We start from the raw sequence: 12,023 nt of genomic DNA, 5'->3' as shown, positions 1-12,023 counted from the left end.
AACGTTATTCTGTTAAAACTTAAAAGTAGGAACATGCAAATTGTGGAAGAGAGCACAAATTTGGATAGATAGGAGACACCAGATGAGGATTGTATGAGATAATATGTACCAATACCTCAGGGGAGACAGTGGCACAGTGGTAATCCAGGCCCAGGCTAATATCCTAGGAGCAAGGGTTCAAACCCTGCCACAAGTCTCACTAATGGTGACTGTGAAACCATAGTTGATTGTTGTTAAAAAAAACTCATCTGGTTTATTAATGTCCTTTAGGGAAGGAAATCTGCCATCCTTACCATGGCCTTCGTGTGACTCCAGACCCACAGTGATGTGGTGGGCTATTAACTGCCCTCTGAAATGGTGTGGCAAGTCACTCAGTGCAAGGACAATTAGGGCAACAAATGCTAACCTTGCCAGTGATGCCACATCCCATGAAAGAATTTTAAAAATGCCATAAATAGAATCTAGGTACAAGTTACCTAATGGTTTTCAGTTTAAGGTCAGGTTTTGCTCTTGCATTTATTGTTGATATAGTACAGTTTGAATTTAATTTTCTGATGGCTGAAGAGCAGAACTACCCAAAAGTGGAACTAATAAGTGGTAAGCATCTTAAACCAACTTTTTAAATAGAATTTCATATGTTTGTCCTGTGATGTAAATAGACAAAACTGCAATTAAAGGTATAAGGTATTGGCAGGATTTTGGTTTTTTAATTGTGTTGATATGCACTCAAGCTTTACTTTTACAGTTTGCAGTAATAGAATCATTCAGTTATTATTTTACATTGGGCTGCTAGCCATCTATTAATGTTTATTAAATTAGTGTAGAAATTCCAGTCACTTCCATTACGGAGGGTTCACTATGAAAGCTTACAAAATATGATGCCATAATAATTCCCTGTATATATAAGTGCTTTCCTTAGTGTTGTAAGTTGTGTAGCCACTACAAATTTGATCCTCCCACAGGAGTTGCTTGTTGAAATAATGGTAAAATCATATTCTCTACAAGTGTTCTGGAGGCTCAGTGCCTGGATCATTCACATGTATTGTGCTGTTGTGTACACATGGAAGTTATTTTCTTTGCATTGTTCAGTGATGTGGTGAAAAATCAAAGCATTATGATAATTTTAAGTTTTTAATGAGAGTGTGATTTGGGAATATCTGTCAGGGAAATTATAACACATTCTAAATAATGAAGGCACACTAGAATGTCCTTCAAGATTCAATTTCATTAAATAACTGGGACTTTAAAGAATGCAGTTTTACCTCAATTCTCTGTTTTGAGAGTGAGTGCCAGTTATACCACAATTCTTCATTATTCTATGTTGAAGCAAAGTTGTGTTTTATGCACATTTATTTGAATGTGTGCAGGGAGAACCACTAGTTAGCATTGGAATAGCAGTCAGATTTTAATGTTTGTAAATAGCCAATAGTTATTTTCTAACATTAGAAATGTAAAAGAGAAGGAAAGTCAAATGTGATTTTCATTCAACATACCATTTTTATGGAATATAATTTGGCTTTAAATTTATTTGACCGTTTTGAGATGCAGTCGATGGTTGTTGGCATAAGACTTGAGCATGCTGAATAATACCAAGTAATATATACATAATTCAAAATACAACCACACCAATCTCTTCAAAGGGGAAACCTTAGTAAGATGGAGCCATTCTTGGCCTAGGGACTCTCCAATGAAAATATTCTGCTTACATGCAGAAAAGCATCATCAAGACTCTCTTACATATGAAGATACAAAAATGACTGGTGGGAAAAGACCATCTGATCAATGGGCCTGCCTCACACAATCACTGTGCCTGAAGCATCATGATTTGACATCCCCTATTGACCAACTGCCATATCCTGGTCTCTTTTGGAATGCACAGCCTTACAAATAGTTTAAATAAACTGTAATAATCAAATATTTTTCTGCTAAGAAGAATTAAAAGGCTGCCAGCATTTTGAAAGTATCCTTAAATAAGCCTAAGCCAATGCTCCTGACCTATATAAGGTATGGGCAACCTAAAACAAAGTACATAGGAAATGTCACCATCGACACCATACGTTTTTGGCAGTGCCACACTCAGAAATTTCCATGCAACATGAAATCCTTAGAAGTTGGATTTGAGAAAGGTTTCTAGGTCAACATGCGTTGTTTTATGAATTTATTTCTGGGTCTACTGTGAGTTTGCTGAATACTTTCACAAAGACTTAAAATTCCTAAGCCAATTAATTAGTATTTTAGCCAGTTTGTTTAAAAATAAATGATGCCTCCTGCAAGCTGTTCAAGTTAGACCTCTGCAGCAGATGTATCTAAAGAACCACTTAAAAATTTCTTCATTGCCTATAGGCAATTCGGATCAATATTTTGGAGGGGACAGAGTTTGGACAAGGCAGTTGCAAACTGCACATGGGCAGATTGCTGAGCAAAAGTTCTAAATTTATAGAAGAGTTTTTCGTAGATAGGTTAGTTACTTATTCAGTGTTTTAGTTCAATTGGCCTCTTTCCTCGATCTGATATCTTGATAAGTGAGATTTTCCAATTCTGCTCCTCGTGGTTCTAAGGTTTCAGTTGACATACAAAAGGTATGGGATCTGTTCCCAAATAGACCAGGCTCATGGAAATACTCAATAATACCCAGTCATTTTAAAATTGTTTTGTTTATCATTGGGATGTGAGCGTCGCTGACAAGGCCAGCATTTATTGCCCATTCCTAATTGCCCTTGAGCAGGTGGTGATGAGCCACATTCGTGACACTTGTTGAAGGCATAAAAGGAGTCATCCATCACTAGCGCTGAAATGAGCATTGGGTTCTTTGCATAGGAAAATCAGAGGCTTACTGCTTCCTTGAGGCCTACTTTGCAAAATTGGTTTGCCTCAAAAGTAGGCAGCATTTGGACACTGCGTTCAGGAAAACATGGCCTACATGTGGCCTAATGAGCAGTCTGAAAAGGAACTGCTGGAGACCGCCAACAAAAAGGCAAGTTTGTTAAAAAAAAACTTACCTGAATGTGGAGCTGGGAAGGACAGGAGTGCTTCTCCTGCCTCCACTATAATGCCTCATCTGCTTGCCCCTTTCTCATCCTCTTGCCCCATTTCTGATTGCCCCCATCCCTCCAAATTGCTTTAATTCCTCCCAATCACTCCTCTCTCTCCCAGGACCAACTTAAGTGATGCTGCCAGTGACACAGTGGCTCCAAATCAAATGCTGATTTGCTGACGATGCTCAGCATGCATCTACAGCTTGACGGTCACATATTGGATGTGGTACAGGCACACCAGTTCCAATGCAAGGATTATTTCCCATGGACAGTTTGTGCCAGCAGTCCCATACAGGTCAGTTTCTGGACTGTGTCCTTTCCTTTGTAGAAATCTGCACTAGTTTAATTTAGTGCAATCCCATTTATTTGTATTCCATTTGCTGTTGGTTCCTTGTTTCTAAGAAAATCTGTTAGCAGATGAATTGTATGATATAGGGAAAAAAACTTAAATTCATACATTGGAGTGGATGTTGATAAGTTTATGTCTGGAATTTACTGATGGCATTATTATTCATCTCTGCACTATTTATGTGTTAGGTCCATTAACATAAGAGTGCAGTTCAGCACACATTTTGCCTATCTTTATCACTACACAAGTGATACCTGAATGAAGTGGCTGGTCAGATGTTAAAGCACTGAATCACTGTGGTAAAATTACTGGGAAAGGTAATGCTGGCATAATTGATATTTAAATTCAGCGTGCACCATCTTATAATATTCAGTCATTACATGTGTACTGCATTCATAATCCTCACTTATAACTGGCATTAGAACAGTGTCTGCAAATTGGTTTGCTTGTGAGAGCTGATCCACCACTGAAGAGAGCTCCAACCCTGATTGTTGATAGAAATTTGACTCAGTGTATCATTTGTTTTGTAATTGGCTAAGGACCAAAAGAAGTAAGAAAAAGAAGCCTGTGAAGTGGTACACAAGGTGCATGGTGCATTCCCACCTGCACCCAAAACCATTTAGGCAGAACAATTTTAAAGAATCGAGGATGTGTCTGAAAAGTCTGAGGATAAAGTAAGAGTTGTGTCATCTACTCAAAATTTAATATTTTTTCACTGGGTGGGCCTGATCTTCTTGTAGGCCACTCAGCTTACCTCCTTCCAAAGATTTTGACAAATTTGATTGTTGGCCTTTACCTACAAAAAAAAAATGCAATAAATATAAGCTACTGGTGCTGGAAATCCTACATGCTCAGCGTATTATAAGCCACACTGATTTTGAAATGAGCAGATCTTGCGTAAAGAGTTATCAGCCACCCAGTCTACCACTACTTTTCAGTGATCTACTTGTGACAGGTTAAATGTGTCGGTTAGCAGGGTTTCATTGCCAGCCTACTGAGCACGTTATAGCAAGAGATCTCCAGGTGTTGTCGAGTCACAGCTCTGGACCTGTGCTGTTCTGACTTTAAAAATGTGGGACAGAATTTCCCTTTGCCCGAAATTGGCAAAAAAAAATGTTTTTTTAAAAATTATACAAGGTAGCAGTATCCCAATGTAACCAGAAAATGGTTCTGCACAATTTTGAAAACCATTTTCATTGATTTAAAATTGTGTTACTCAAAGGTGGTGGAGTGACACTGGGATTAAAAATGCTTATTTTTTTGTGAGGAATCCATTTTCAATTATGTTAATGAAATTGCACCAAGTAACAAGTAACATCAACTCTTAAATATATCAAGGTATATTTTTAAAGTGAAGCTTTTAAAATGCTGCTCAATTGCGCTGGTTCATGGCAGATTTGCATACTCCGATATTCAAATAAGTTTGACCGGAAATCTGGGGAAGAGAAAACACTTTTCAAAATGGTCGTAATTTGTATATAGGTCATCAGTTGCAGCCAGAAGTGAAACTCTTGGCCTGTGTTCTTTGCTCACAGGACATTGAGTTTACCATGCTGTGTTGGATTGGAGTTACCTGAAGGATGGGCTGGGTAGAGGTGAAGGACATTATTGAATCAGTCGGGTTTTTATGACAATCTGGGAACTTTACATTTATTTTACCTGGTGCTCACCCATAAATTATCAGACATATTTAATTATGGGGTCTGAATTCGCAGCCTGTAGATCACTAGACCCTGAAGCTTCCATGACCTCAGGTTGCCTATTCCTGCATTCTTAATGGATATCTGCTGTAAATTGCAAAGTTTGATGACCTGGATATGCATCATCGTGAGTACCACCAGCATGATCCTTGATTACTACATCTGTTCCCTATGATGCAGAAATCCCCTTAACCTGTCCATTGATCTGTCTGATAGCAAAACATTGAGAGGAAGAAAGATTTTGCATTCATATTGCACATGCTAAACCTCTTAGGACATCCATAAGCACTCATACTCAAGTGATTTATTTTCAAGTGCTATGTAGAAAAACAGTGCACAAACAGTAGTGAAATGAATGACCAGGTAATCTGTTTGTGGCATTGTTGGTTGAGGGAAGAATGTTGATCAGCCTGTTTTCTTGATTACAGTCTCTCCCTCTTTGATATAGTCTCTCCCACTTCCTCATTCATATTAATAATTTAACTTACCTTAGTTGATTTCTTCATGCATGCCATTTACTTCCAGTTCTACTAGGTTCTTGTACCAGAGCTTCGAGCATTTGATTGTCACTTTTGTTAACTCCCTACACTCTATCAACAAATGAAATTGTTCACAAAATAGCTTGACATGTACTTTTTGAATGCCTTAAATTAGTTGGTGAGCACTTAAAAAAGGTGCAGACACAGTAATTGCAACTATTGTTCATTATATTATTGTTATGGTGCACACTATCTTGTTTTGAAGAAACACAAAATTGTTTAATGAGTTTGCAGGTATGATTTTATAGCATATTCAATGTTCAGTTGTCCCTTGGTCACTGGAGTAACTGTGATTTTAATCTATTGTCTAAATGATTTTTTTCAGATGGGTAATCATGGACTTTTATCTGCCCGTCTAAGGTAGTATTTTTTGTAGAGGATTTTGAGGGAGAAAATGCCTGTCAGAGGAGGTCAGCCTTCACCACACCTGCACAGTGGCCTGAAGACAACATCTAGCTCAGGGTTGGTTATTTCCATAGAATTGAAGATTACCACAGCATGAAGCTTGTATGCTGTTATATCATTTCAAGCCATCCAGGAGTCAACGGCACATCACACAGCCTGCAGTGCGTTCACATATCAAATAAATGGTAAGTGGTATCACTCTCATCACACTTCCTGTGGAAAAGTGATATAATCTGCACAGGATACACAGTTTTCACTGCACATAGTAGGGTTCCATCAAGTGCAAGGCATCATAGGTGGCACCTTGTGTGTATCAGGATTCTTCATGTTAATCCCATCTGATCAAGAAAGATCATTATGCACACAAGTAGCTATTGCTCAGGCTGCAGCAGTGATGTGTTCATTGTGTGGCATTCTATCATGCCTGCGTTATATGAAGAAGAAGCGTTGAGTGGTTGGCTCTTAACAGAACAGAGCTATCTTCTGCAACCAAGATTACTGATCACACTGAGAAACCACACTAACAGCAGAGGAGCACTTTGACCGTATGCCTCAGAATTAAGTTTCTGTTCCTTGGCTGCCACCTCAATCTTGAGGGAAAGTATGGCATATAAATTTGGCACAAAAAATAGTCACATCTTAGGCTTGCATCATGGTTGATGGGTTTCAAAAAAATGATCATTACATACACTTTTGCTTTCCTTCCATTTGGCTGGGTCCATGCACTTTTACTACAGAGTATTCTTCAGTCTCAAATGGTACCAATCTTCTTTGGTGTTCCTCCCGAATCAAAACCTTCAAATCTCAACATCAAAGAGAGCCACTTTCATCATTTCAACAATTAACACATTTCTGCTGTTATAATTTCTCTTTTTTGATGAGATGAAGCCTTTTGGGAGTTGCTGTTCAGTAGGATTATGCATTCCCCAGCTAAAAGTCACTGAAGAAAGATTCCTGGGCAAGTTTTTCTTGTCCAAATAACCCATTCAGACAAGGGAGAGATAGTTTCATCATAGAATTCAGTAAAGTCCACCCCTGGGCTCCTGGTGTATGTGAGCTTTACACAAACAGATCAACCATGATATTATTGAATGATGGAGCAGGCTCAAGGGGCCGAATGGCCTACTTCTGCTGCTAATTCTTATGCTCGTATGTAAGAGCCAACACAATTCCATTTTTGATTGATTCACAAAGGTCCCTTGATCACACTAAATTTATTAAGTTAACACTTTAAGCAGACATTAAAATGTTATAGGCCAAGATTTTACGGCCCCTCCCGCCCAGCAGGATGTTACGGTCCTGCCGAACTGAATTGAGATTTAAGTGGCTCACCGGGGGGGTGGGGGGGGGGGGGGAGAGACACACCGCGGTGGGGCCGTAAAATCCTGGCCATAGATATAGAAACAGGTGCTAATGAGGGTTCGGTTAGAGTAAGTTGGGTTTTTACCGATGAGAGGGGCAGATTTCAGAATGAGTTAGTTGATTGATATTTTTATTATTTTTCTCTATTGTTGAACTTTTTATGTTTATTCTAAATTAAATTTTTAAGTTATGTTGTGGTAGGCAAGTAACATTAAAACTCAAAGGATTTGGGAGAAAAAGATCAATCATTTGATTGTTTTGGTATTGATTGGTAGTTTTGCATTGGCTGCTTTTAAATGAATGGGTTCCTCAAAAGTTGTAGAATAAATGTTAATAAAGAGATGGCCTGGCAATAATAAAATGAAATATGAGCTAAAGAAACAATGTAAGAATTAAATAGTCTGGAGTACAGTACCATACAAAGAGCAAAGGAACAATATTTTAAAAAACATGTTCTGACACTTGAATTTAAATTCATAGAGACAAAATTATACTGAATATATTTATTGCTAGTGGTCCTGGATAGACGAATCTATGTTTCAGCCAATATGAGTGCATATCTTAAATGTAGACTCAAATTTTGCATAATCAAAACAGCCTTGATATTGATTCAGATAGTGCTGTCAGCCTTGAAGGAACAGCGCTTGCCGTTCACCTTGCTGACGGTTGTCACAGACATTTTGTAGACTTGTCAGTGGAGATTTACTGTAAGGCAGCCCTTTTTCCAGTGCAGTGCCCTCTCCAGGGGATTTGTGAGATGTGTGAACAGGGCAAGCATCAACCAGGCAGATTGAAGAATCCTCACTGAGATATGCAGAGTCTGAAGCATGAAGTATAAAGCAGAAAATATAAATTAGATTTAAATAATGTCCAGAAAATTAAGTAAAGATTGGAAAATGAAGGTGGGATGAAGGCTAGGAGTTTAAAGAGACAGACAAATACATTTTTCAAAAAATATTTCCAATTTCAATTTACTTTTTGAAGGAATGAGAATCTACACTTGTAAAATGAATTATTCAGGGCAGGAGAAGTTTAGTAACTATCACTTTTTAGTTTTGGAAATTGTTGTATTTTATTTGTTCCTTCTAATTTTTTTTTGTTAATTAGAGCTTTATTTTCTGATTATGAACTTCTGATCTGGAAAAGCACAGCAAGCTACCGTATTTTTTTTAGGTCTGAATTCAGAGAAAAGTAAAACTTGAACATCAGAGGGTCTAATGTTTTTAACATACCTTTAACAGTTACAAGATGACTTTTTAAAAATCCTACCATCAGCAATAATAATTCAGAATTATAACTTGGGTATGCAGTCACACTGATCTTAATGACTTTTTCAGTTTAATGTAGTTGATTCATGTTAATTGAGTGCCAGTTCACCACAAGCATAGTCATTTATCAAGAATGTTAGTCTAATGGTAATTAAGTTATATTACTGGAATTGCTGTAATTTTTAGTATACTTTCATATGGAGAAAAATGACTTGAGTTTACTGGAAAATGTTTTATACTACTACATTTTTCACCATTCACTTGTGGTGTTTTAGTGGATGACCAAAAAGTTAAAGTACCCAGCACATCAACCAGATGCAACAGAATGCAGAATGTGAGCAGTGATATTTAATATTTAAATATAATGAAATGTATAATTGGTAGGAAAAGGTGATTCTTAATGTAAACTTATGATTCAAGTTAATCAGTTAATAAAAATGAATACAATGTATGTGGCTCAAAGTGATTTGGTTTTGGAATTTATTTTCAATTAACAGAATTATTCATTTACATTCAAATGCTACTTGTATTGAGGGTGCAATGCTAAGAGAGTGATGCTGTCTCCTTTTATTGTTTAAATTAAGTCAGATGTAGAAAAAAAATTGTTGTGTCTGCATTGAGGTCTTCTACCCATTCCTGAATCTCTATCTAATTGGAAATAGCTAATTTTTTATACATAACAAAAATGTTTCATTATTGTACATATGTACATTTAAAATTACTATTTATTTGACCCATTCACCATTCACAATGTTTAAAACCATGGGATTTATATTTAATGTTCATTATGTCTTTCATGAGTAACTGAGAGAACCAACACCAGAGTTTGCATGGAGTTTATCTTTGAGCATCATGCAAACTATTTTAATTTTAATTAGCCTAGTTAACATAGAGCACAGTATCATAACATGTTTTTACAGTTGACAATAATGCATCACCACTACAAGGTCGAGGATATTGTGATAAAATAATTTCTCCTAACAAATGGATAGCTGGGAGATCACCTGGCCTGCTAATGGGCAACAGAGCATTTGGCAAATCCTGAGCTCATAGCTTTTCAGAGCTATACAAAAACGTTAGTTAACAAGTGTCTACAGAATTTTTTTAGCTTAAATGCTTTGCATGATATACATACGTTCATGTAGTGCTTAGTTTAAAACATCCCACCAGAAAATATTGTCCTTTTAATAAAATCTTCAGTTAAAAAAAATTAAAATGTTTAATTCTATAAAACCACAGCAAATGAAAATTACAAGTAAAACTGCCATATGCTTTCAAAGCATATCACTTCACTTTTCTTAATGTGTGTAATTAGCTAAAATGTACAGTTAGTCTTTTAACTTAAACATTATTCAGCCATGTTTAATTTTTATGAACATTCAAAGATTATTCGTAGGAAGCTCCTTATACCTGTTGGTGCCATGTAGTTTTGAGCTGGCTGAATGTGTCAATCAGCAATTTCGTGAAAAAGTACTGTAAATGCAATCACTTGCCTTGACAGTTCTGATTGTTAACTGGTAACAAAAGTATTGCTAATTGTCCTGCATTTTAGCCAGTTGTATAGCAAAGTACGCCGAAGGGTCAATTGGCGAAGTGAAATACTTAGCATGCAAAGCGTAATACAAGATGCTGTGTAATACTTGACCTCTCAGCATAATAAATGTTTCAGTGAAACGCTGTGCATTCAACATTCACTGAATAGAGCTTCACGGCGGAATAAAAAGAGAAAATGTTCCCTTCTTTCTTTTTCTGAGTGAAAATTATTCATTATGTAATGACCATTGCAGCAATTAGCCAGCATTTGCTGGAATAAATGTTTAGAAATAGCAATTTCTGATTTTAGACAAGATTTTGTATGGCACCAGGAAATTACTGTAGGTGTATGACTAATTGTGCTTTGGCTTTATGCTGCAGACTTGGCCACTGGCAGGTTTAGACATTTGCTGATTTCTTTCTATCGTTTGAACATCTTTTTTATTTTAATTTTCCTCTCAAGGACCTTCCAACTTGACCCTTGTCTTTCTTTTATTATTGACCATTGCTCTATTATCAATAAAAAGGCTGCAGGTGACAGTATAGCAGCCCATTAAAGCTATGGAGATGTATTAAATCTTCAGTTTATTTACAGACACCAACCAAAAGAAACGTTTGAACAAAGTGCGCAGAATTTTTCACTTGGCGGACGGGCGTGCGCCCGACAGGCTCGAGCATGAAATAACGCCCGATGACGTTGGGTGAACGTCCTGACGTCATTGCATACTTGCACGATATTTCGGTCGGCGGGCGCCCAAGAGTTGGCAGCGCACCCACCGACAATTAAGAGGGCTATTAAGCCCATTAATGGCGCAATTAACTGGGGTTTCTCACTGCCTGTCCAACATTACAGTTGGCAGGCAGGCGAATCAGCCAGGCGGCGTTTTTCAGGAAACCTCATCCAAGGGCAGGATGAGGTTTCTGAGATTAATTTAAAAAGATATAAAAATGTTTGGACATTAATTATCTCAATTACTTTTTAAATGGCCTCAATAGGCCGTTGACAGGTTGGCAGGCGCACAGCTGATTCAGCTGCGCCCCCGCCGACCTGAAAATTGAAATGGGTCAGGGTAATGTCAGGAGTTCAGGCCCTGCCCCCGCTCGCTGACCTAAAGATCCTGGCCCATATGTTTAGGTGACTCATTCTCATGCGTGGGCATTTATTCCTAATTTTAAAATCTGTTTTTATTGAATTTAAATTCTTTAGCTTCCTGAAACATTTCTCTGCCTTCAGGGAGCTTTCATCCCGTGCTTCCCTGTCCCCGCGCTGACTTCAGCGCATGCCTTCCTCCCACCCCCACACTGGCAGCGCTGAGCCTTTCAGCGCACCTTTCATGCTGGCTGGTTGTTAACTGGCCGTTAAAAACCATTGAATTTTGAATCATGCAGCTGTGAATTTAGAAAGTTTGATTTATTTCCAGAGTTCTATTCCAAATAAAGCTAGTTGGTCAGGCACAGCAATTTCTTTCCATCTATACATGATTTTGGAATGAAAGTGAGAAGATCCAAATATCTCACGCACAAGGATGGCGTTTAGAATAAGTCAGGTAGAGAAAATGGATACTTACCCTTGAAATGTTACACAGTTTAATACCTGGTCTAACAGCTGTGCAACTCAACTGAGCATCACAACCAATGCCCCCTCCACCCTGCCAAGCAACCGACTACCTCCCTGACCACCCGACTACCCCCTGGCCACTTGGGTATCCCCTGGCTACTGTCCCGATGACCCAACTAACTCCCTGACCAGGCCTGGTTACTCCCCCCACCCGACTGACCCCACTGACTACCCGACAATCTCTCCCGTCCAGAGCCGATAACCTCCCTTGACC

The 12,023-nt window shown here is 38.1% G+C and overlaps 1 protein-coding gene across 3 annotated transcripts in view; it reads left to right on the top strand.

Annotated features, from left to right (window-relative positions):
* Nucleotides 1-12,023, top strand: part of nkx2.1 (NK2 homeobox 1) — a 66,498-nt gene that overhangs the window by 14,684 nt on the left and 39,791 nt on the right. For 2 of the 3 annotated variants that reach the window (XR_013579486.1, XR_013579485.1), the window contains exon 3: nucleotides 5,949-6,213. Coding sequence is in view for 1 of the 3 variants with exons in the window: in XM_078562776.1 (XP_078418902.1) it covers nucleotides 5,949-5,956 (8 nt within the window). In the remaining 2 variants the exon portion in view is untranslated. Of the gene's footprint in view, nucleotides 1-5,948; nucleotides 6,340-12,023 lie in introns of those variants that run through there. The other variant, XM_078562776.1, reaches the window with a different exon arrangement.

Source organism: Cetorhinus maximus, chromosome 18 (genome assembly GCF_964194155.1).
Source record: "Cetorhinus maximus chromosome 18, sCetMax3.hap1.1, whole genome shotgun sequence".
Classification (NCBI taxonomy): Eukaryota; Metazoa; Chordata; class Chondrichthyes; order Lamniformes; family Cetorhinidae; genus Cetorhinus; species Cetorhinus maximus.
Note: the sequence above shows the minus strand (reverse complement) of the source record. Positions and strands in the feature narration are given on the sequence as shown.